The 26,319-nt window shown below is 45.5% G+C and overlaps 1 protein-coding gene across 1 annotated transcript; it reads left to right on the top strand.

The window, feature by feature from the left end:
- The first annotated feature begins 10 nt into the window (after window positions 1-10).
- LOC135370369 (protein krueppel-like) lies at window positions 11-24,745 on the top strand. The gene is made up of 3 exons (XM_064604104.1): window positions 11-444; window positions 16,476-16,654; window positions 24,425-24,745. Exons 1-3 carry the CDS (start codon window positions 429-431, stop codon window positions 24,656-24,658), a joined length of 429 nt encoding a protein of 142 aa, XP_064460174.1. The 5' UTR covers window positions 11-428; the 3' UTR covers window positions 24,659-24,745.
- The last annotated feature ends 1,574 nt before the right edge of the window (window positions 24,746-26,319 follow it).

The following is a 26,319-nucleotide window of genomic DNA, read 5'->3' as shown; positions in this document are numbered from 1 at the left end:
ATCCGTTCATTCGCATCTGTGCTCGCGGCCGTTTTGCATTTAATAAAACTGAAACTTGACGACTTATTTCAGGCACGTGCGTCAGTAATCACCAAGTAACGAAGCCCATATGGTGAATTACGTGCAGTGTGCGTATAAACGACTGGAACTGCCCAGGCTCTGCAGCTGCTGGAGTAACGTCCACTGCTATTGGTCATCGTAGCATTAGCAGCATTAGCGGATTAGCCCCTTGGCTTGTATTCCTCTATGTTTCTGTGTTGTGACAGTTATGCTGCTTTGTGGTGCGTTTCGCCGTTTTTTTTTACCCCTTTGTATGTGTGTGTGTGTGCTGGACAAAAGGTGAAAAAACCTTCCAGTGCCAATTTCGTGTGCTCCGAAGACCATTCCCCGCTTACAAGCCTGCGAGAGGACAACGGCGGGTCTGACAGATGTTCAATCTCATATGTAAGGTATATCTTGAGCAGTTTTTGTTTACGCTGTGTCCGGGTGCACGTCTAACCAAAGTATCTGAACCATTTCTCATTCGAGTACGTCGTGTAGACAAATTTGGACGAACGTACGAGTACGTTGAGTCGGCGTCAGTTATGTCGGATAAGTACAGGGTTCCGGAGGATATGCTCAGCCTAGTATTTTCGCGTGTACTTGAATTATGTATGCGGAAGGGTAGCTCTTTAAGCAGACTATGATTCATATCTTCAAAGGGTCGTTACCAAGCAGACACCTTGAAGGCTTTTCTGTGAGCGATTTCGTTTTCGGAATTGAATGCGACTGCGCTAACAACTACCAACAACTAAAGGCATTGGTGGGCGTTTGGAAGGGACTGTCCGTCTCAGTTTCTCTGCTGGCCGTGCATAGGAGCATGAGTTTAAGTATATGTCGTTAATTCCATACGTCTGTCCGATTTAGCAACTCGGCGCATGCATGTATACGTATTTTGAACCTGAACGTGAGTGTTTTTATAACTTTCAGCCTGCATGTTCCATACTGCCCAACAGCATCGTCTTTGTGCATTATGGCCCTAAATGGTGAAAAAGCCTTCTAATGGTGGAATTCCCCGAGTGACCCCCCCCCCCCCCCCCCCCCCCAGAATAGAGAATGAGAAAACAACATCTGCAATAGTTTTATCAATAGTGATTTTTACTGCACGCAAAAGCTGCAAAAAGCACGGCAAAAGCTGCACGTAGTTCTGGCTTCGCCTCATTTGCATACAAAAACTGAATTCCTGTTGAAAAACACAGCACACCCTGTGCACGTAGATAAAGATCGTGTTGGTTGGCATTGAACGTGGTTAAGAATGCACAGGGATGCGCACGGACAGCATTCAACTGTAGCAAGTGGTTTATTTGAACAGAAACAACTTTAGCTTGGAAAGTCCAGGGGAACAAAGGCAACCTCCAGCGGTGACCGCTGACCCACGTTGCTCATAGACCAGTCTATGAAGGTGTCCTTCATGATTTCGCGCCCCAGCCAGGAAGGGTGGCCGTGTAGAACAACTGCACTGTCAGAGATTGAGGTGCAAGTATGGGAGGAGCTGAGATGCGCTTCGAGTTCGAGGTGTCATTCGACAGAGACTGAATTATTGAATTATGTTGTCAAAGACAATTATCTACACACTGGGAGGTTCGGCTGATGTATTGTTTACCGCAGGACCATGGAAGGGAGTGGACCACGTGCTTTACACGAGGCACAAACTTTTTTCAATACCTGACCTCGTGTGGCATTTGTGGAAAATTTGCCGCAGGAATCATACTGAACAGTTTGAATGCGCTGCAGAAAATTCAAAGTAAACCAGTTGATAGTGGAACTCTGCCCATGTCTGTTCCTGTCTCTTTGCATTCGTAACCGTGTTCAGCACACTATGGATCCCATGCTTAGCATCATACATTACTACACCATAGCCAGGACAGTGTGTTTCACTCCAGCACAGACATGGTGAAACCACATGAGACACTGATCACGAGATACCAAGTGTCTCCATTGGGTACGTCTGTACAGGATGCACACTTCCACCTTATTGCCCTTGCCTTAGCATTAATTGTAGCAATGAAATCCCGTAATTTCACGCGTATTAGCCGCGGCTTATGCAAGATTCTTTTTTTTTTTTTTCTCTCTCTCTCTCTCTCATGGTCACCCTGTGGCTTATCTGATGACTATTTTTCCCTGGTATTTTCCCCATACCCAGGTCTTAACCAGAGGGCCGACAGTGTCTCTGGAACAGCACCGCCCTGCCAATGCACGAACAATGCGTAACAGGGGCACGTCCACATTCGAGTAGACTGACTTTCCTGGTGCCTTTAACAAAAGTTCTTACAGTGATTTATGTCTTCTGGAAGGCCTCTGACCTGTCGATCCATGAAAAAACACGCAACAAGGGCACATTCCGATCCTGGTAGAACATTAGAACTGACCTCCTCTGTTGTACACCATGCCTACCCCCGAGTATGGACCACAGGGCTTACGGCCTTCTCTATGGTCCCCTTTGTTGCACAAATCAGCCACCTCCCATTGCCCGCGGCTTACCTGTGAGTGCGGCTTATCTGGCCGAAAATTTTCAAAACATCCGTAAAAAACGGTCCTGCGGCTTATACGCGTGAAATTACGGTACTTCCATACCATTGTCCAACACCGTGTCAGGTACTCGTGATGGGACTCTTTCAACATGCTCTTCTTCTGAAATAGAAATTTCTATTGCATTTAAGCTTTTGGTATCATCCGAGCTCTCGATATAGGAAATGCGATACACACCAAGCGTGATGTTGTTACAAAGAGCCTTTCACTACGCCGTTTATTGACAAAGCATTTCAGCACGCTTGCTTCCTTTTCATGCGTTGAGAGGATCTTGAAGGGCGCAAGAGCATTTCCTTACTTTACAGTTGTCTTCTTGTTTTGAAAGAGATGACTGTATTGCTTCTAGGTATTCATCTCCTTGTTGAAAAGTGCTGCCATGTGTATCGTAATACACTTTTGACCGGCTGTGTGCAGGGTTTTACCGTATTCATTCAGGTTCAGGCTCTTCCGTCTTCTGCAAATGTGTGTTCACATGGAAGATAGGTAGTGTGCCAAGATGAACCGGAGCATTCAGTTGCTGTTGTCTGTTTTTAAGCTTGTCACATTTCAGCATCTCCAGCCTGGTAGAAGATGTGTGCTTCTTTTTTCTTCTTCTTCACAAAACTGTTTCTAAGGCGTAAATGTCCCTTGGTATGTAGACTTGTGTCTTCGCTGGGGCCGTCGTGCACATAGTCTTTTGTATGTGCAGGATACTCTAGTGTGATCATGCTTGTCTCCTAATATTGAAAGTACAGAGAATAAGAACTCGGGAGTCCTGATAATACTCTTGAGCATTGAGGCTCTCTAGTCTATCACGTGTTGTGATGTTGAAACTGCCTGCCATAAATTTCAGTCATCTTTGATGTGTCGCCAGTCGATCAAATTCCTTCTCAGGAGTGTACAAGCTGTTGTTGGATTTGGCCGAGACGTTCTGACGAACCTGGATGTTCGTGCATTTTTTATGGGCAGATGAAAGATGGCAAACAAGTTGAATGGTATCATCTACCATTTACTCTCCTGGGAAACATTGCTTAGGTTACTGTTTGTAAGGAAGGAGAGATCTTTTGACTTACAGCTTGGTTCCACCAATTCACCAGCACCCTTCGTTTTATGTGTTTGCCACAACACCAACTCTTGCAGGCATTTGTTGGCAGCTTGAAGCAGACTCCGCACTCGCGTTTAGCATATTCGTCCCGGATGAGCTGAGCTTGGTGCATTGTTCAAATCTTTCAACGGACACAACTATCCCGTTTTCTATTCTTATTGACCAACTCGTTGTTGGTACGCGAGGGGAGCAGCTCGATCGCTTCAGTCTTAGACTTTCTGTCCGTCATTGCCCTGTCGAACGGAAGTTTGTTTGGCATTTGCGTCTTTTTGTTGGAATACAAAAGTGATAAAATTGAGTGTGTGCAACAGCGCTTGGATATACAATCGAAACAACTCGTTAATATTCCCTTTCCCAGAATCCGTTCCTGCAGATTCTGGTGATAAAGCGAATTGTCGTTTGAAACAACATCATGTGTTATGTCTCGTACCACACCCTTTACTTGAGCTTTGAAAAGTGGAAAAAATTACGTGAGCTCCTAGCGGAAGATGAATAATGGGCACTTCAAAAAGAATGTACCACACCTTTTTTCTTTCGTTTTTTCGAAAAGGTCCGATAAGTAAACTTGCTTAGTGCACTTCTCAGTCCACACACATATCCGCTTCTTCATTAAAATCAGTGAGCTCTGTGCATTTGCAGTTCTTCTTCGGCATGATCGATGTACACTGTATGACTGCAGCAGGTTGCTCTGACCATATGACCAAGGACACTGCTCGTCCAAGCACACCAGACACAATGAGGCACCCCGAAAGCGGGCCCACGTTTTGGCCGTTTTAGGTCAAGAGAACCGCCGGTTCACTGACCACCAGTCGTAGTAACGAGCGTAAAGTACAGATGTTTGCCCCCACTTGTGCAGAAAACACCGGTCATTGTCATATGAATGAATGAATAATAGGAGTTACCATAGGGAAGGAACTTTTCCAAGAAAAGGGGTCATAAATTGGGGGCGTTACATTAACGAGGATTTGACTGCATACAGGGTGTTTGGTCTAACGTGCCCAGAAATTATATTTAAAGCTAGCGATAAAAGAAAAGCAAGTGGTACTTTTCTGCTACTTGAGTAAGGAACAGATACTGCTTTACTAGTAGCACCTGTTGCTTAGCCAAGTAGCTCAAAAGTAGCGCTCGTTTCTCTTTTATTGCTCACTTTAAATAAAATTTCTGGACACGTTAGAGCAAACACTCTGTATATAGACAGGTACACTGGTCGATCAGTATAATGGTGTCTATCACGGCATACTGGGGTTGTTGAATTACGCATCTTTGTATATTAGTTAGGCACATGCACGATATTTCATTCTTGTATAAGTGCATTCGTTGAATGTTCAACTGCTCCGAGTTAACCTCCTCTATCCCAGTCAGAGTGTCAAATTGTACCTGAACCGAAAACCATTATTCTTTAGCCGAACTGGAACTTAACCAAACCGAAACTCTCGGCACCATCTTGGGAGCGGAACCAGAACTAAACCATTAAAAAAAAATTCACACCTGCCCAAATTGCTGACTGCGGGAGAAATCTAAATTACCGTCATCTCACACCTATAAGCAGCACCGCAGGTAAGCACAGGGTCTGATTTTCCTCCGTTACGGAAAAATATCTGGCGCATAAACCACACCCGCAGATAAGCTGCGGCTGTTCTATCGGATGTACTCATAAATGTGAACTGATCAATGTCGAAAGACCCGCACACAACTTTTCATTAGCATATTTTATTGCGCTTACAACGACCTTGAAAATTACGCCATCAACTCATTACCACTTCCTTCTGGAAACGGCAGTTCCTCAATGTTGCCCTCGCAGACTGGATCACACAAACACTTTCAGAAAGCAGCTTGAATCCCATCTGTAGAAATGTTCTTCTTTACCAACTCCCGTGGCATAGTGTCTAGGATGATTGCTTTCCACGCCGAGACTGGGAGGTGGCACAGGTTCAAATCCTGTCACCGGCTGTGCTGTCTGAGGTTTTCCCTGGGTTTTCCAAAGACTTTCCAGGCGGACGTTGGCACAGTTTTCCTGAAGTCAGCCCAGGACGCACGCTTAACCCCTCTGTCCCCCACTCCATCCTGCTGCCCTCTCTCCATCTATTCACGTCTGCATGCCGCTCATAACCACAGTTCTTCGATGTTGATTCCACCCTGCGCAGACTTGAGCCTGTCCAATGGCAGACTTGAGCCTGTGGCCTGTTGTAAGTGACCGGTTCATAGCAACGAGGTCATACCATGAATGATGGCAAAGGCTCGGTATTGTAACAACCGAGTCATCCTCGGGACCACCGACCTTCCTCAAGGAGCCATGTGGAGGAAAGAAGGTCACCTGCCTAAAAAAGCACGGGGATTACAGTCAGTAGCCACATTTCCGAGCAGTTTTTTCCGCTGTCCTGGTTAATGTTTAATCAGATCAACCACACCCCACCTCTTGGAAAGTTTCGTCAACAGATAATGCACAGCTTATAAGTGTGAAATTATGGTGTGATGTGTAGAGTATGACTGACGAAATGCTGCTGTATGCTACACTGTAAGAGGAAAAGACCGTCGCAAAGGATTGAGCTTACTCTGTGTGAGCAAATGTAGTCCTTTTGGGGACTAAACTAATTGCCACAACCATTATGCCCATTCTGGGCTAAATGCATTCGGCGAAATGAATGTCAGTCTGGGGACTACATTTCACGTTTTGTCCTCACGATCCATCGGAATTAAAAATACCGATACTATATTGAGTGACACGCATAAGACACAATTTGCCAAGGAAGAACCACTGTTCTTTCACTTTGCAGGCAAAAAGTTTCACAGAGGGCACATATTTGCATAGAATGTTGCATTCAGAGCTAAGAAATTTGCTGACTGCTTCCGATCTGAGGTGTCAATTTTGGGCCGGGTGACTCAGAATGGGGAGTAATTGCAATCTGGGGAACTAGCAGCCACAATTACTCCCTAGTTCACAATTTTCTTTCTTTCTTTTTTTTCTCACTCTCTTGATTCACACGTGATGGTGCTGCAGTGACCTCGCGGAAAAATACAGCACTGAAAACATGATGCGCACATGAAATGGAAGATTGAGGCCTTTTGGTTCCGTTTGATCTGGCTACCTTGAGATTGGCAAGTGTAGATATGTTTAGAATTGACCTCACTTCGTGATATTACAACAACATCAATGTGTAAGTGTCCCACATCTTGAATGGTTGATGGTGCACAATGTCAAAATGACGTGTGGCTATTGTCCCAGGGCAGTGTGTAAGTGCGAAAGGATGCAGTGAATATTTGATCGGTTTAGAGCCATTATTTATTTTTTTCCGGCAATTTTTCAAAAATGTTCACCGTAGGCAACGAATCGCGCCGCATTAGAAAAAAAATACCTGTATACCTCCTCGTATACCTGTTTATTGCCCCTGTAACTCGTTTTAACCACTGTAGTTGCCTTCCAGAGGTGAACCCAAACCGAACCCTATGGTCGAACCGTCGGTGCACATCACACATAACTGTACTTGTTCCTGCGTTGCAGTGCGAGTGGATTTGAACTAATGGTCATTGTACTTGCTCCCAGCAGCCTTTGAGACCCACAAACACCAACCCCTTTTAAAGCCACTTTAAGAACTGTTGTCACGAAAGCCACATTTTGTGATCCGCATTTTTCCTGTTATACCCCATTATATCTCTTGAAGACGGTCAACAGGGAAGCAGTTTCCCGTCAGCAAGTCATCCCGGTGTGGCTTTTCTTGGTGGGTTCAGAATTGCTGTAATCCCCAAAACAGAGTACTTTTGGATAAACCAGAAACTATGTAGTCCTAATTATGATATAGCATGTCCCTCATAGTTTGCTTGTAAGATCTATACCCACATTGAGGTACATGGGGATTGCCAGGCTGAGCATTTATTTTACAACCCTCTGTGTACCAGACATACTCATTTATGATTTGGTTCGCACACATTTATCTGACATACCTGCGTGCAAGCTGGTCTTGGTACATTGCTCCAACGTACCTCTGGACAAAATGGTCTTTTAAAACCTCCCGAAGCCCAGAAAATATTTTGATCTAAATATTTTAATTTCTGCGATCAATGGAATGACAGACGCAGTAATGATGCAAAGCACAAAGTTACATTCAACGATGTGGTGCTGCTTTTTGGAAAACAGCACGCCCATCGTTGGAACTCTGCGAAAATTTACCTTTCACTCACACCATTCACCGTTGTACGCAAATGCAGTGATGAGGTTTCGGATAGTCGGTCAGAACAATTACGTTAGAGAAGTTTACTTAATATGAAATATAATAAATAATAATGTTTACGGAACACATACAATAAGTAACACTCACTGGGTCAGTTTGAGTACTCATTCATTGCAAATTCAAGAGCTCGTACTTTGCTATCATTGTTACCACTGTTTTGTGAGATTTTAATTTCTCGGAAAGGGGACGCTACGAGAATTAAGTCCTCAGGGAAATTGCTGCTTTTAATATGGATCGCGGGAGTTACCAATCTTTGTTAATTAATTAAAATGTAAATTACTAATTCCCCGTAAGAGGGTTTCTTTCATGTAAGGCAGTGGAGAACCTTCCATTTCAAACGCATAGATTGTTTTCCTCTTTCAGCACGTACTGTGGCACTGACTTGCATAGATAGGCACACAACCGCAGGCCCATCTGAAGACCCGGGTCGATGACAATGTCTATGACTGTGGACGTGCAAACTTCTTATCTCTCATTGCTCAGACCTATTGAGGTGCGATCCACAATAAATCCATTCCCGAGGTATAATTTGAAACAGTTGCTAACAATAACATTCATAGGGTACAGTAAACCTTTGTTAACTCGAACTCGCTTATCTCGAAATATCGGTTATCTCGAATATTTTTTGCGTCCCGATCCATGCCCCAATGCTTCCTATACATTTGGGCCCTTTTAAGTCGAAGCTTTTTTTTGCCCGAGTACGAATATCTCGAAATCCCATCACCGGTAGGTCAGCGTACCTACGGCTGATAACGTGCATTCTTCGGTCCCCCAGGCTAGGTCAAGGTCAAAGCCTTTCAGTCCTAGTGACTCGCGCCTCGCGCGCCGCTAGCTGTGGCTGGCAGACAGCACTCCCCTTTCCACCCAACGTCACTCCTCCTCCTCCTCCTCCTCTGCATTTGTCCGAGAATCTCTTCGTTTTGTTCTTTGCGGCGCCATGATGGCTGAACAACGCGCATGAAAGTCCCTGACTTTGGAGCGGAAGGTGGCACTTACCAAAGGCCTGGTAGCAAGTTCATCAAGCCAATAGCATGAACTGTTTCATTCATGCGGGTTTCTGGTCTTCCACCGCCGTACCGGAGCCAGCAAACCACTTCAGTGGCTGTGATGAATTGTGCAACAACGTGATGCGCCTCGCATGTTTTGGGGAGAGTGACTTAGGACTTCAACATCGAGTACTATGCGCTTTACGACGGCGATGTTCCAGTAGCGGCGAACTGAGTGATACAGAAATCGTCGAGAGCAGCCGCGGTAGTGACGTGCCGGGAGGAGCGTCTCATGCGTTGCACTGAAGTGCTTGAAGATGCTTTCTTGTTCACAGACGCAAATGCAAAGCAGATTGCTATTACGGAGTTATTCAGTCTCAGATGATGTTAAAAAATAAATGGCTTCGGAATTGTTTACGAGCCCTATTACTGTAGGAACGCTTTTTTTTTACGTTTCATAACATAGCGCACTGTGGTAACACTCGTGGCAACGTAATTTTCGCTGTTCGCTTAACTCGAAACCCCGCTTATCTCGAAATTTTTTCCGGTTTTTACGACTTCGAGTTATCGGGGTTTTACTTAGTTCGTTCTCGGGTTAAACCCGATTTTTCACGACAGTTCTCCCCCGAACAAGTTTTCAAGAATTCAGGTGAAACCCGATATCTACCCGAAATCCTTGCGGTCCTTCAACTTGTCATTCTCAGTAAACCGTCCGAAAAGTGAATGATAATATCAGCAAAAGAGAGCTATTTGTGACAAACTATTTGTCCTCCTTCCAAGACCCTCTCCTGCAGGAGTCAAAGACGAGCTTTTGTGGAGCTTGGACAAGTGTTTGAATACTGCAGCCTTTTACTACCCTAGTTCCGGGCAGAAACATAACGGTCCTTGTTTCACATCCGAGTGTCACAGCAGTGGCTTGTTTCATATGCCTTTCGTTTCACCCAAAAATTCCCCAGCGACATACTAAACAGAGATCATAGTGCCCAATTTCTCCCCGAATTTTCGTGCGTAAATAGCACCTAATTTTTCCCTCCAGAATTTGAAAAATCATAAAACCCGAGAACGAAACATTAAATGAAAACTGAATAACAAAAGATGGGTGATAAACATAATTTTGACCGTACAGCTCTCTATTCACCTAGTGTATGTGAAGCTCTGGTATGGCTGCACAACTCCATGATGATGGTGCAAGTTGCACATCAGATCCCAATAATGTTTTTTACACTTCGAGATGTTAAGGAGCGACTTTCCCATCTGTAGGCCTCCTGAGGCTATGCAGTGGATCTAGAGCGCAGCACACTTCGAGCAACGTATTCACTGTGAAAACAAGGTATAGATGGCACCAGCTCCTAATTGTAGATGAGGCTCACCAGCAGTGAGACACTGTCACCCGTGTATTATGTTCGTTGCTTCTATTTTGCACTGATCTGGTGCAGTAGTGCTGTGTTCATCAGTGCAATGCATCCTTCAGCACAGGCAGGAACAAGTGTGTGAAATAAAATGCATTGCAGCCTTCAGGTAGCAGCGTAGAATGCTCCAAACACATCGAAGGAAGCAGTTGTAAAAGATCACAGAGGTAAAGATAGAATGGCATAGGTGCAGGCTAGCTGGTGGTGTAAGATCTAAGGTAAAGGTGTAAGGTATCTCCTGGTTTGGTGCTCCTGCATTATCCTCATGTGCATTATCCCCATGGGAGGTGATGCAGGTCTAAATACTGTCCGGGTGAAAAATTTTTGCAAGGTGCAAGTGGTTTATGAAAGGATTTCCACTCGAAACCACTTCGAACCACTCTGTACATAAGTGGTTTTAAGCAGAAATCCTTAACATAGACCACTTGGGATTGCAGACATTTTTCTTTAAAAGGTACTTTATCTCTGGCTTAACATAACAGAGGGGAAAACAATTAAAAATATAGACGTTTCGCCGACATATTCAGGTGGCATCATCAGCACACAATGTGTCCGAAGGTACAGATCAGCCTACTTATCTACCAAGATATCGTAAACTTCCGTCAGGGGCCGGTTGGCGTTACATGCTGTTGAATCACGCTTGATACACCAAGATTCTAAACATCTTCTATCTAGTATGTCTATCTAGTCTCGCTAAGCAAATGAATCTCATCTTCCTAATATTTCTGATGTGTACACTGATACCTCATATTTTGCAGTTTGCTTTTTTCAGGTCGAAAGCCTTCCCCCATCGACTTGTGGACCAACAAAGATTCCTTTATGCTGCTCAGTCCATAGTATAAATGGACTATGTTCTAGAGCCCATTTTTTTATCCTATTGTGCCTGTGCTAATCACATTTGTCTTCCCTATGAATATTTGAAATGGATTGAAAGGCACAGCCAGAAAATGATGTGCTTGATATAGACGGAGCTTCATGAGAAGCGGACCAAATTTTCATAAATTCATTACTAGTTTGTCCTGTGAAAGTGCATCTGTACACTTATTTGTGATGTGGCCTACTTAAATGTAATATTGTTTGACGAGCTAGCGTGAGTGTTAATGAACCTCCATAATTAAATTTCTTAATTAATGAAGAGTGGTCGGTGGTTTAAAGTAAAAAACTCGTAGAGTTCAGGTTTGTAATCTGCAGAAACAGGAACTGCAGCAAGCTCTTTTTTTTTGTCACCCCAACACAGATACTGCAAAAGCAAAGAAGACCGTATAGCTTGAAGCAGTGTGAGTAACGCATAAGGAGCTACTTTCTATTTCTTGTTTTCTCCTTTCTCTTTTTTTATCTTCATCATAGGCTCCAGATTAGTTGCAATAGAACCAGAAGAGTAACAAGCGGCGATACAGAACGGGGCGCATTAGTAGAGTGGCAAAAGGTCGGCTAAAGGTATGCGAGGCCACATTCATAAATATACAGAGGGAACTGCTGAATCAGGGTGTGTACAGACCTGTAAAACTGGGAGGTGCCAGGGAATTTGCTGAAATGCAGCTGAAGCCAGGGAAAATCAGACAAGTGCTGTGGCAATGCGCAGCGAATCGCGAGTGCTGATCTATGCTTGAGCAGCCATAGCAGTTCAGTAATACGGCAAGCTCAGAGGCAGAAAAGTAGAGCATATGTCATCATTACTGAATATATGATCATTTTTATGAGCGATCTGTATCAAAATGTAGCAGCGTTCATCAAGTTCCCTTTTCTTTGTTTAGTCAGGAAAGTTGCTTGAAATAGTCACTGAAAGCCTGGAAAAGTCGGGGAATTTGAAGCCTACAGTTTGGTAGACACCCCGTACGAATAGAAAAAAAGGAATCCTCGTAATGTTATAACAGGTCTTTCAAGAAGCCCTCCTGGTCGCATAATTCATAAACAGGTGGTGCTATCGAAATCATCATCCTTGAGACGTGGGCCAAGAACTAAGCAGTGAGGAGCTCATTTGCACGTGCTGACGAAGTAAATAAAGCTCCTAGCTTTTAAGTTTTACTTGAGATGCTTTCGGAACGTCTGCTTTACCGGTCAGGACCTTCGGCGAAAAATATTCCAGGAAGAATCCTGCGTCAGCACCTTGCGATTTTTTCGAATAAGTAATCGGTTTCGATTTACTTATTCATTGCGCATAGCGGCGTGCCAATGTGCTCTTTTGCTCAGCTGTCCCGCTGCCATGTTCATCCGCCTAGTTCGCACACTGGGATGGTGGAAGATGAGGAAGAGAGGCTTCAGTATTCCCTCTCCTCTATCAGATTGGTATTAAGAGCTCACTATGCTGTTGTTCAAAAAGGTCAGTGAGTCTGCCTTTATCATGATGACGACGAATGTACCGCAAGTGGCTAACCGATGCGTATCTTCTGCTGGTTGCTTATCTTCCATCACCCCCGTGTGGGAACAAGAAGGGTGAACACGTAATTAGCAGCCACATATAGCTGAGCAAAACAGCACATTGGTATGCTGCTCAGAGCAGAAAATATGTAAAGATAATGACATTACTACACACTCAACGTGCTTGACTGAGCCCTGGCATCCCCTACACTAAATTCTACGCTAAACCGAAGCCAATTAATTACTCGAACAAATCAGAAAGTGTCGACACAATTTTGTTTTTTCTTTAATCCTTTTCACTGAAGGTCCTTGTTCGTTAAACAGATGTTCCGAAGTAAAACTTGAAAGCTAGGAGTCCCCTATGTAAACGAGCCACTCCCTGTTCAGTTCTTAGCCGATGTCGGAGGGATAGTTACTGTAAAAAAAGAAAGTTTTTCAATCCTACCAGCTGTTCATGAATTATTTAGCCAAGGGAAGCTTTGTGAAGCCCCCGGTATACTAATGTCGCCTTCCTCCATTGCACAGCTTCTCCAACCACGCAACAGGAAAATTGCGTGTTACATAAATTACACTCACAATGTACTAATACATATAACAAGGGCTCCTCAGGTATTACGTGTAAATGTACTCCTTCTGTGGGAATTCTCGTTCTTATTATTTGTTTTAAAAAAAAATTGATTCCAAGTATCTTTGCACGGGCTCACCAGGGGCATGCCAAGTATTTTTGTGGTGGGGGCGTCCGGTTTGCACAACATTCGACATGCACCACCTAGTGTCGCTTGAAACACTATATGACAACAGAGATTGAGAAGAGGGGTCAGGACATCTGCAACCACCCCCTCTAGGTCAGCGCCTGGTGGTCACTTAAAGTGAGATTCATCTCTTGCTTGTTAATGTGTTTCTTGTTCCAGAAGCATGTTTCTCTGTGCCTTTGTTTTAATAGGCATCAGCCTGCATCTGCCATATTTCCAAGCTCACATGCTGAAGGTGGAAAGCACATCTGTTCATTGATCTCCGTTGCACACAAGTGTGTGGAATCTCTGGAAGTCGCAACTCTTTTCTGCGTCACCTGACAGCATCTCGCTGCATCTTTTGCTCGGGGATCTGCTCAAGTCGTGGACGGAAGACACCGTAGCTTACATAATTTATTTCCTGTTCAGCAAATTTTTATATTGGGCCAACTGTTCACAAATTGCACTTTTCTTTTTCCACTGCATGCATGGTCTGTGTGCTTCTTCTGTAGCAATGCATTTTTTCTTTGCAGGCGTAATTAAGGAAGAGTGACTTTCAAGATTTGCACGTGGACTTTGAACTTCACAATGCTCGATGCTTGCATGGTTCTAGTGTAACAAATGTGAAGATGGCTCGCTTCAAAACTATGTATGAGGGTCCTTGCATTTTGAGATAACATAGTAGAGCTGCATTTCAACATCTGGATGTTACAGCGTACTCTTGCGATGTCTCTTTCAAATTGTCTCAGCAAAGTGTGTATGATCTAATTCGGACAAATTCAAACAACTCGGGGGGGAAGAGGTGCCGACGCCAGGAACCGAACCAGGATATTCCGATCTCTGGCCAGATATGCTAACTGCTACACCACACCAGCACGCCTTTCCCTCGAGCTGGAGTTCCTCAAGTACAGTTCAATTCCTGGCGTCTGCGTCCCTTTCCCCTGAGAGGTTTGAATTCGTCATTTTTTTTTTTGCATTTGAGGCTTACGTGTCTGTGTCATCCCTAATTGTGGTCTGCCTCAGCCAATTCTCATCGTTTACGTTGTGTATGATCTGACTGCACCTGTACAGATTGATCATCAGATGTGTTCCTCTAGTTCAAAGCTTGTGTCAGGGGGTCCAGTAACTTGCGTATGAGTTTTCGTGGTTTTGTTTAATAGGGGAAGGCTCTCTGAAACACAATCAACTATAGTGCTGTGTGGTGCTGTCTCACACTGTAGAAATTTTGTGGGAAGCAAGTGCAAACAAGAACATCGGAAAAAATTGATGAAAATAGTTCGGTGCAAACATAAAACCACACAGGGACACACAAAGCACTGCACTTTCAACAACTGATTTATTGACGCGGTCGCAGCTTTTTAAACTCGACACAATCCCGCACAAGCATTCCACACTTGTTCATCTTTTTAGCTTTTCCTCTAGGAACTGGTGTATTTTGTCGAGGATCAAATAGAGGCCATCCTTTAGCCTTTTTCATCCAGTTTTCTTATCTGCTTAGCCTCTTCGAACAACATAGTATCACCTTTACTTCTGCATCGTTTAGTTTTGTCTGTTTTTTCCCATATCGGTAGACATGGAAGTAAAGGTGCCTTATTGTTCAAAGAGGCTAGGCAGATACGAAAAGTTGACGAAAAATTTCTCTCTCGTATTTCTCACTCAGATAAAATACGCCGTTTCTGGAGGAAGAGCCAACACGATGGACAAGTGTGGAATGCTTGTGTTGCCTGTTTGTTACCGATGGGATTACTCTGGCTTTAAAAAGCTACGATCGTATCAGTAAATCAGTTGTTGAAAGTGCAGTTGCCACGTTTATATCACTGTTTAACGCATTACCAACGCATTACCATTAACGTATTACGAGTCCGATTATGAAAAACATCAGGCTTTCGTGGTGTCCAGTAATCAAATAGTACACCACGTTGCCTCTTGAAAATACTTAATGAGAGTAGATAAGCCATCCTTCGAGAATGCAATACGTTGAGCCCGAAACTTCTTCTATCTTTCTTACACACGAAAGCTGTAGAAAACATTGTACTTCCTGGGTAGACAGGTTGTGCTGTACTGTATGAAATCTATGCTGCTATCGTTGGCATCCTTTGAATGGAGCATGGCCATAGCTTACTGAGTTTTGCTGCCCATTTTCGTCTTTGTAATACCTAACGCAAAAAATGTGTGATGAAGGTGTTCTTTATGTGTGCATTGTGTCAGTATAATGCAGTAGAAAAATGACAAGTTGATGCTGTAGTGAGCTTTATGTTCCCAGTTACCAGAATGCTGAGTCAGTGTCTTTCACTTTTAGAAAGTTTGTTTTATATTTCCTACAGTTTGGTTCTATTCCCATATGAATGCTAAAGTAGAGAAAATAGTCCCTCAGTATGGAGAGAGTAACATAAATGGGCTACTTAACAGGGAACCCTTTGGCACCCTCAATCCCCCACCCATGACTATGCCACCGCTAACATCTGTATCAAAGCTCTTGTCTACGGTAGCCACTGTAGCTACAATTATGCATCATAGTAAGCCAGCTTGGAGACACTGACCACAACTGAAGGAGCGTTTGGAGTCTGTGGATTACCTGAAACCCGAGCAGCACAACATCTTGGCCCAATGTTGGCGATTACAGCCCAATATTGGTTCAAGATTAGACCAATATTGGCTACACCGGGCCAATATTGGTTCAAGATTGGACCAATATTGGCAATACTGGCCCAATATTAGTTCAGCATTGGACCAATATTGGCATTGCCGGCCCAGTATTGGTTCACGATTGGACTAGTAGGGCCAAGATGTTGTGCTGCTCCAGGCATACTACACCCCATATGTCCCTCTTCAGTCTTGTTGGCTTTTCCATGTTGTGTGACACACTTCAGCCTTTATTCTGCTCAAGTTTACGACCCTCACTCCTCTTGTGTTAGTGCTCCTAGCGAAGTGCCGAAGGCCTGAGGTCATTTCCTCCGAGTTTTCAAAGGCTGCATTTCTGTTTCAAGGGAAAGCAGAACTGGTGCACTATACTCAGTGGTCGCATCTCACAGTTAGATTGCTTTGCACGAAAAATATGAGCTCTCATAACTTTTCTACCTTTTCACAAACTGATACTGCGTGGGATCTTGCAGGTACGGAATCACCAGCTAAACGAACGCCCTTCCGAGTGCACATCCCACGAGAATCGCCCATGTACACTTGCAAGTTTTGTCCCTACTCGAGCAAGGTGAAAGTGAACACGATGGCCCACGAACGAACCCATACGGGCGAAAGGCCTTTCAAGTGTCGCTTCTGCCACTATGCCGCTGCCGTGAAGGACACTCTTACTGGACATGAGAGAAGACACACCGGAGAAAAGCCCTTCCAGTGTCCCCTGTGTCCTTATGCGGGAAAGACGAGGCAGTACCTGACGAGCCACCTCAAGACGCACAAGAAGCTCCAGCCGCAGGACAACAAGAGCGCAGACGACGTAGATTCGCCGACGAATGTGTCGTGAGAGAGACTGTGGGCGTGATGTTCCTTTGTTCCTTCCTGACGTCAGTGTTTTTGGATTGTCCTTTTTTGTACGTGATGTGAGAGATTATTGAGTTGATTGGATGTCAACGTCATATGACTCTCATGACATCAACTTCCAGTTCAGAAAGATCGTAACAAACGATTAGCGGTAGAAGGTATCCCGAAATCGAGTGGTACGAGCTGTTTTAGGCAAAAATTATATTTTAGACAGGTGCTATTCGCTTGGATTCTGGGGTTTCTGTATTGCATTGTGTGCATTCTACATTGGCTACTAAAGGTCAGAAACTGTTTGATATATTCGTATGCAGTCTGTAGCGTTTTTGCTTTATCAGAGAGCTGCTAGGAAACTGATCTCAAAATAAGGCACTTGTTGTGTGCAAAGACCCCGACGACTGTTTACCCCAATCGGCCACAGCACTCTACAAAGTGCAGGTCCTTTAGGACAGGTGCACATCGCAGAGATTATAGTCCCACTGATACTGTTCATATTGTGTGGTTAATATTACGTTTCATTGCAAAAACAGCTGATGTTTTGCAGACTGTTTGTTGCAACAGGACTCTACCATTTGCTCGTAGCATTTGTTAGTGCACGCTTCTCTCTTAGCTTTTGATGACGTTTGAGTGACTATGTCCCTTTTGACATTCCTTATTGCACAAGGTCTCTGTTGTTGCATGCTAAATCTTCTAAATCTTTTGAGAATTGTGGGTGTCAAACAGGGATAAATGAAGAACTGCCTCGGTTATTGCGCAAGAACAATGTCAATGAGGTCACGACAAGCTAAAGAAACCATTTCACCTCAACCAGTTTAGTTGCATGGAACACAAGACAAATCCCTAGTGAATGGTTGAGGACATATGTGGTACCTGTCCTTGAAAGGCTCATATCTACAATAAATCTCAGTACTCGGCATGAGTTTCAAGAAAAGCTTAGTCAGTGCTACAGTAGAATCGTGCTCCAACAAAAAAAAAGACCACAGAGGCAGCAGGCTAAGCCCCATTGTTTGCAACGCCTGTTTGGAAAGCAGGGAAAAAGAAAGAAATCAGCTGAAGCAGAACATGCTAATGAAGCAAAATGGAACATTGAATTCCGCTTACCTCGCAAACAATAATGGACAGAGAAAACGTGGACGTTGCAGCTTCAGGATGCGAGAAAGTCCTTAATGAAAAACTGTACAAAATGGGGCTCATTGGAAAAGTGACGCTATGAAATGCACCAGCAACGTCTAGGGTATGCGGTGGTCCGTGGAAGGGGTTACCACCAAATGCACCGCAGACGCTTACATTCTGCTGTGCGCACAACGAAGCATTTCGTAGACGAGCGTCACCAGGATGCATTGAGGGAGAATTTGACCAACCTTAGGAGCCAACACCGCAATTCGTGTAAAAACGCAGTGCACGCGGCGATTACGACCCTCCCAGTGGAACTGCAAGCTACGGAGAGGTCACTGCTGCGAGCAAATCAATTTAATACGCTTCACACCATCAGTGGCCATCAGTGGCTGACCCCGGGGGAGGGTTCGACGATCGCCCCCACGACCTGAGCCCCTACGTCATTGATTACGTAACGCCGCCGCTAAAGCATGCCGGTGGGCACTATTAGCCTATCAGACGCTGCGTTTTTCCCGCTTTCCCTGCCCACCACTGAGAAATATTGCCCCGAATCCTTGTTCTGGTTTCGTAACATGGTAGGGAACGGGTTGTCTGTACATGGATTTCCCTCTCTCCCCACTACACGCTCCGACAACCCCCTCCCTCCCCCTCCCCCTGTATGTGTGTGCGTGGGGGCCCCCCCACGCACACACATACAGTAACCGAGGCCCTGGATCCGCCCCTGCACACCATGAATGCGGAACCACATTGTAGAGAGAATTGTAAGAGAGAAATCAAGCAACACCCACATGACATATCTAGCATATCTTGACGGCACTCCTATAGCACTCTTGACATGTCTAGCAATACACCACACACAATGGCAATGGAACAACAACTTGGAAGAAATCGTGCGAGACCATTGCCACGGCATCCTGAAAACTGTTCAAAAATCCAGAGATCCAGAACTACGCTCACACGGATAAAAACAGAAACCATCCTGCAGATGTTGCACGATCGAGCCTTTCCTCAGCCAGTCAGGAAGAAATCTCCCTGTTTGGAAACAAATGACGTCATAGTGTTCGACAGCGCCACCAGTTTGGTAGAGTTGAACTATGCTCGAAGCTATGGGACGAACAAGGTCGCGCCCGAAAACCACGTTCTTGAGGGGATTACGATGATCCCTGAATGGGACGCGACCTTCGGTCCTACTTTTCTTTCAATGGGAGGCAGCGAAGAAGTGCCCATTCGTGGAAACCAGCTCTCCCCTCCCGATCTGTTTCGGTTTCGGTCTGTCTACCAACGTCATGATGACGTATCTCGGGTACAGGTTTATTTATGCGTGAGCTCCAGCGCCTTTATCCGTCTTGTGCAGTCGCGAGAGTTGTCCTTTCATTTGTTCGTGTATGGATTTCAGTGAGGTCAGCCAGATAAATCGGCTTGCTACATTGCTTTACAATAGTTACCCGACTGTGGCGTACTGCAGGGGAAGTCGGTTCCTTTCTTTGGCACCACCCACCTCATTTGAAACCTGTCGTAGTGGACAAGATGATCGCTCTACGCCGCGACCCGGAGGCGATCCTGATTCGTATTCCGGCACTAGCTGTCCTGCCTGGGTGTTTCCCGTTGGTTTTCCTCAGAGGGGGCTATAAAGCAACTATCGACACAGTTCCCTGTAAAGTTGATCAAGTACGCACAATCACGCCGTGAGCAACGTGCCGGCCACGTCACCAAACGTATATTTGTTTGGCACTTTTTCAGAACAGATAAAGTTAACTCAGTTAAATAAAAGAAATTGTCCTCTCTTCCGTGTTCCAGCCTCAGAAAATCAGTTTCCATCATGTTCCCGAGATCTCACGTATCTCGCGACGTAAACCCCCAATTATTATTACTTTTTTTTTCGAACAAGCTGATGCACATTTTGCTCGAATACTTCGTTGAGCATAGGAAGAAAATTAATTGTTTTTGTGTGAAGCTCCGTAGCAGTCCGCGGAACGATTTACTGGTATGTCACAATATACACGAGTTACGAATACTCTATGTGGCTTTGAGAGACTTCCATAATGAAAGTGCGTGAACGTGAAACCGTGGCAGATCCTGGAAGGGGGGAGGGGGCGTTCGCCCCCTCCAAAAGCGTCAGTTTATACATTGGATTTCCCTGTCTTCCCTCCCCAACTACGCGCTCCAGGCCTCCAGCAAAGCCCCCCCCCCCCCCCCCCCCGCGAACCGACAGTGTCGATCCGCCCATACCGTGGTGAAATTAAACGAGCAGTGAAAAAATATCCCCATATCTTCCTTTCGCTACCAAGCGTTCTTGTAGAAAAGCGACGATTGTAGCTGATCTCTAGCGCGCTAGAGAGGTCCTAGAGAGGCGCCTAGAGAGGTCAGACACTTTCTAGAGTTCCCCAGCTCTTTAGGAGGTCCACTACGAAAATGAGCCATGATGGCGTCACGATGAGGCGCCGCAGGAGCGCCGTCTAATGTCTTGTTACGCAGTTTTTATGTCGCACTGTACTGTCTGCGTCACGGCAGCAGATCGGATCGCGCCTACGCCGAGATTACACCGCTTCACACCACGATGATTTTTCCCGGTTCCTCGTAAATTGAACGGCGCGGAGATAAGACATCGTTCAGCGGAATTTTTTTTGCACATTCGCTTCCGATAGAGTGCTGGATTAATTAAAGGCACGGTCGCGCCCGGAAACCCATCAATGAAACCGATAGCACTGTGTTCGGCATCGGCCCACAATCTACTCGGCTATTTTTTCTTTTTTTTTTTGTCTAAAAGGTGCACCAATATTAAAGGAACGAATTTTAAGGATCATCGCTGCCCTCGTAAATACAGAGGCTCCGGCGGCGTGACGTCATTCCGTACTGGGAGGAGTGAGAGGGTGGCGCTCAGAGAAGAAAGGCGCCGTTCAGGCGTCGCGGCATTCCTTTTCTCAGGGCCGCGTCCTCATTGGTTCTTAGGGAATGATGGTTTTATTTTTTATTTTCTTCCAGAGAGGGAATTCCGGCATACTCCAAACTTTTGTCGTCTGTTCTTGTCATGTCATCGAATCACAGACAAACTAAGCCACTATTTCGCGTGAGATCTTCTATACCGTGGTCCACGGGAAATGAAATAGCACTATAGTTTTGAACTGGACTGAAACGGATGCGACTGTTCCTGTGAAGCGTTTCGAGCGATCCTCAGTATCTCTTCACCGTGCCTTTAAGTGACCAAAATGTGCTCCTTTCCTTTAATATGTTAGTGTACGGGGAAGCGTGTTGTTCGCTGTTCAGTACAAATTAGTCACATGTAACATAAGTCCAGCCTGATGTAGAGTACGGCAACGGACCTTCTTATTGTTAGAAATGTGTAAATACGACCCGGTCCTAGTATGGAATGGAGCTGGAACAACGGGATGAACGCTGTTATAACACTGATACGCGTAACACAAGGAAAGGTATTCGCACTCTCACTGATGGCAGCACATTCCAACATTAATACCAACACTTATGTCTCAAAGAATTGCCGATTGGGCGCTAGGGTGCTGTCATCTATTGCTGCAGAAAGATCCCTCTGGAAACATCCCCACATGTCCACTGTAGAAAAGTCCCGTCCTTGTAGCGAAGAAGTACAGACAACGAAAGTGACCTCAACCGACTCATTGCGGCGCATAGTCATGCCCGGTCTGAACACGTAATTCCCCAAATTTCATTTCAAGTCCAGCGTGGAAGCTTGGGTGCGTTAAGTACCGGCTCCGGAGCGCGCTCTTTTTTTTTTTTCTCTTTATTATTATTAAACTGGACATCTCATTTTGCGGAGTGTGGCGCTCCTATTCGCAAGTCGGAATGCTCCTCCACACTCCTCTCCCGTTGGTCCGTCAGAAGACGACTGTACCGGGAAAAGAACACTCAGTGACACCCAGGGGCGCTTTGCACACACAACCCGTTTAACTGATGCTCCGGAGGGGGCTCTGCAGAGATGAGCTGCTTGACGTCCCCTTACGCGTCAGTGCCAGAAGTCAACTAGACTTCCGTGTTAGCGCCCCGAAGTAACTGTGGCTATAAACGGGGGACAGCATGAAGTAGAAGGGAAAAGGGGGTTAGTGTGCGTCTCGAACCGACATTCCTCTGGAATGTCTGCCGGAAAACCCCAGACAGAACAGCTGCGCTAACCGGAATCGAACTCGTCTAATTGCCCAGTCTCTGCGTGGAAAGCGATCACTATGACACGGGAGCTGGTAAATTGGAACCTGAGCCAGAATTGGAGCCTGCAGTAGTGATGCCATGAGGAATAGACCTCTCCCTGTTTGTAAACAAATGACGTCATAGCGTTCGACAGGAACTGCGCTCGAAGCTAGGGGCGAACAAGGTCGCGCCCGAAAGCCTCGGTCTTGAGGCGATTACGATGGTCCCTGGAAGGGACGCGACCTTCGATCCTACTTTCCTTTCAATATAGGAGGTAGCGGACAAGCGTCTATTCGTGGAACCCAGCCCTCCCCTTCCGATTTGTTTCGGTTTCAGTCTCTCTACCAACGTCATGATGACGTTTCTCGGGTAGAGGTCCATATATGAGCGTACCCTTCTTTATTATTATCTTCTCTTTTGAGCGTTATCTCGCTAGGACGCATGTTCTTGCTTTTTTGAAGCGTGGATAGGAACAACACTAAACGCAATAAACGTGGTTCCGGCGGCGTTGCTGTGAGACGACTCGCGCACTCCCACATAGCCGTTGTTCTACCCGATTGGAATGGCAAAGTAGAACGTGACCATGTGAATGTACTGGCTCTTCTCTTTTTAGTTATTTGAAATTCGTAGTCGTAGTTCTGTAATCCAACTTTCAGAGTGCTTTCAGGGGGAGCGATAAACAGTGCAATATAAGAGCACAAGGACCCTTCCATCTTCGGCGACACAACTACAGAACAAAATTTGTAATCCTTTCTCAACTGTTCAGCATTCTTGCTTGGGTCAAAATGTAATAACCAAGATCCATGTGGTATATGGTCCAGTCACGTAGTTATGCAATTTTTTAAATCGTGACCTCGACAGCATCCGAAGTATCCGTGTTTCTGTGACCTCATTACTGGGCTCATTCATTAGTTGGACCATGCTTTTTTTTTTTTTTTCTTTTTTAAGCTGCGTTGGTCATTTTGGGATTGGTTTTCTATTCACATATTTTGGAGTAGCCTGACCCAACTTTGTCGGATCTCACATCTGGATAATTAAAAAAAAAAATCAATTCATCCATCAAAATATGGGTCAACTTTGTGTCAGAATGACCTAGTAATTTCGTAAACGCTGCTTCGTTAGCTGGTAATCGCTTTGTGACGTGATACTCCTGCATATAACTCGCCCTCGACAGTATACAGCTTTCAATATGGTCAGTTTAACTGTGAAGTTTTTAAAAGCTATAAACTTTCAGTGGCGGAACAGCATCAGAGAAAGCGCTCCGTCGTCCCCTTAGAGCGATGGAATGTCGCTGACACGAAAAGCGCCCGGCAGCTAGGGCAAGAAGCACTCATTGATCTCCACATTTGTTTCACAAAGAGAAGGGAAGGAATGAAATACACAATAGATCTCTACCAGAGAAACGTTATAACGTTGGTAGACAGACCGAAACCAATTGGAAGGGGAGCATGTGAGCACTGATGTTCTGAGGCTGGAACACATAGAAAGGAGGGCTGGGTTCCACGAATGGGCGCTTGTCCGCTGCCTCCTACTGAAAGAAAAGCAGGACCGAAGGTCACGTCCTTTTCAGGGGCCATCGTAATCCCCTCAAGACCGTGGTTTCTGGGCGTGACCTTGTTCGTCCCTATAGCTTCCAGCGTAGTTCAACTCTACCAAATTGGTGGCGCTGTCGAACACTATGACGTCATTTGTTTAGGAACAGAGAGAGGTCTATTATCCAGCTTAGAGTCACTAAATAAGTTTCCAGAGTGTCGACACTGAGGTCCAAGGCAGAGTAGGAGCGCCATCTTGTTTCCGCACCACACCGATATCATCCCCATTTGAGGAACAAAGATGGCTAACATAATGCTCCCTGTGGAATAGAGAAGCGTGTAGGATTGTTGTGCGATAATCCATGTATTGTCAACCAGAGCGTGCCGAGGATGTCAAGGTGAGCTCAAGGACGTCAACTGCTGCTTGCAAACGAAAGGAACCTTTCACCCGCGCACGATAGATGGCATCGTGCGCGAGGGTAGCGTGGCGCGGGAACAAGATGGCGCATGCTCGCTCTTGGAACTCAGTGTCGATACTCTGAAGCGTAGCTTATTTAGTGACTCTAATCCAGCTAAGATTGGACGTTTTCCGAAAAAAAAAAACATGTTCCCAGAGAGATGTCGTGAAAATGGCTCTTTGAGATTGCCCCCGTTTAATTGTATACGTCGTCGTTTCAGAAGAACGGACGCCCCTGTTCGCACCCCGGCCAGTGATTCCTCGGGAAACGACCTTGCACCTTTGCAGCTTCTGTCCGTACTCGTCCAAGCTGAAGGCAAACGTGGTGGCGCACGAGAGAACTCACACGGGCGAGAGGCCCTTCAAGTGCCGCTTCTGCTCTTACGCCGCCGCGATGAAGGACACCCTGAGGTTGCACGAGAGGAGACACACGGGGGAGAGGCCCTTCAACTGTACGCTCTGTCCTTACGCAGCCATGAAGAAGCAGCACCTGACCAGTCACATGGAACACAGACATAAGATGGTGGTCAAGAGGAAACGTTAGTGTGTTTGTGTGTCTTCTACACAGTACACGTGGCATGTACTTAGTGTCAGCATTAAACTGGGAAATAAAACCGAAGGAAGATGACGATTTTGATGGTCTCTGGGTCAGATTATGAATTATATGGCTAGGGTTCCGGGTTTTCGGTTTCAATCGAAAAACACCGAATACAGATGGAGGACATGACAAAGATACATTGCTGCACATGCCCTGGAAGTTGTTGATGCAGATCAGAAAACCGTATAGAAATGCGATGGTTGTGGAAAATGTCCGTTTATTTTTCCGTTAGCTGTAAAACGCCACCGCATGCGAACAACGCTATGTTGAATGAGCGTCGTGCGGAAATATTACATTGTGATTTCTGTTCGCCGATAACTGTCGGGTAAAGCCATGTACACGCCATGAGAAACGCCGATTTCGTGAAAATCGAGAAACGCCGTAAACACGCTGAATCCGCCCAAAAATAAAAGCCGGTTGGGATTTCCATTCGCCGATAACTGTCGTGGAAACCATGTGCACTGCAAGAAACGTCGATTTCGTGAAAATCAATGAACGCCGAAAAACATACGCCGAAAAATAAAAACCGAAAACGCGGAACCCCAATTATGGCCGATGGCGAGAACAGGTCAGGAATCACGGCGTCTCGTGGCTTTCTCAAATAAGGAGACAAACTCAGCTGTGATGTACACAGTGGCTCACATCGCTTGCAGTAGGGATTTGGATGGGATTTTCACCTTAGGATGGGGTGGAGGGTTGGGAGTTCCATAGGAACAGTGATCGCCCGTCTCAGCCGACAACTGTGGCGCGTATTCACATAATAAATACTATCCATATATCATTTTTATTGAAGGCTACTGGAGGAAGATGAGCTGCTTTGGCACGCGCTGGGAATAGACTGTTCTGTTGTATAACATGATCTGTGTCAGCCTCGCCCGTCTCTAAAAACGTTGTAATAGCTCGGCCGGTAGGGGGTGCGGGAGGTGCCGAGAAAATTTCAGCCACGCGGTGCCAACTTGTCTGTGGTGAGCTAGTACACTGTGCCTACGGAGGAGTGGCCTCCAAGGGAGACTTCGCAAGGATTCGAGAGAAAAAAAAAAGGTGAGCATCATGCCGAACACGCATCACCCCCTTGATACCGAATACAACATTACCATTAATTTTGCGCGAGTAACTATACTAATTCGTAAATGATGACAATAGCAAACCGAAATGCGAAGAGCAGAAAACATATCCATATACTGACGGCGGTTCGTCCGGAGGAGAATTCCGTGAAGTAAACCCAACATTGCCGCCTGCTTACTTTCTCCCTTGCTGGATGCCGGATGACGTCAGCAGTGTGTTGCTTTCAGCGCCCTCTCGCTTCAAAGAGGCGAACTGCTCGCTTGGTAATAATTCGTTTTAGTAAAATCTGCGCAGTTTTTGACAGATATTTCGTACACATGTTCATGACGTCCCAGAGATTACGGATATACCACAACATTTGTGGTTATTTTGTTGCGGAGTCCCACTTCAATGGACCGTTTTCATATTCGCGTCGCCCCTGGCGGCGGAATGTCGAACGTCGTGTCTTTCCCCCGAATAAATATGGTGACGCTTTTCGGACTGGCATGTTGCTTGGGAAAGTATAAGCAAGGGAAGATTGGAAGAAGAATGCGGAAAGAGTG

This window comes from Ornithodoros turicata, chromosome 10, assembly GCF_037126465.1.
Source record: "Ornithodoros turicata isolate Travis chromosome 10, ASM3712646v1, whole genome shotgun sequence".
NCBI classification, from domain to species: Eukaryota; Metazoa; Arthropoda; class Arachnida; order Ixodida; family Argasidae; genus Ornithodoros; species Ornithodoros turicata.
This window is presented reverse-complemented; position numbering and strand designations above follow the sequence as displayed.

Excerpts from the sequence above, each read along its gene's own strand:
- LOC135370369 (XM_064604104.1), top strand. Across the intron at positions 16,655-24,424 it reads TCTGCCACTATGCCGCTGCC|CTGAAGGCAAACGTGGTGGC; the intron begins GTGAAGGACACT and ends TACTCGTCCAAG.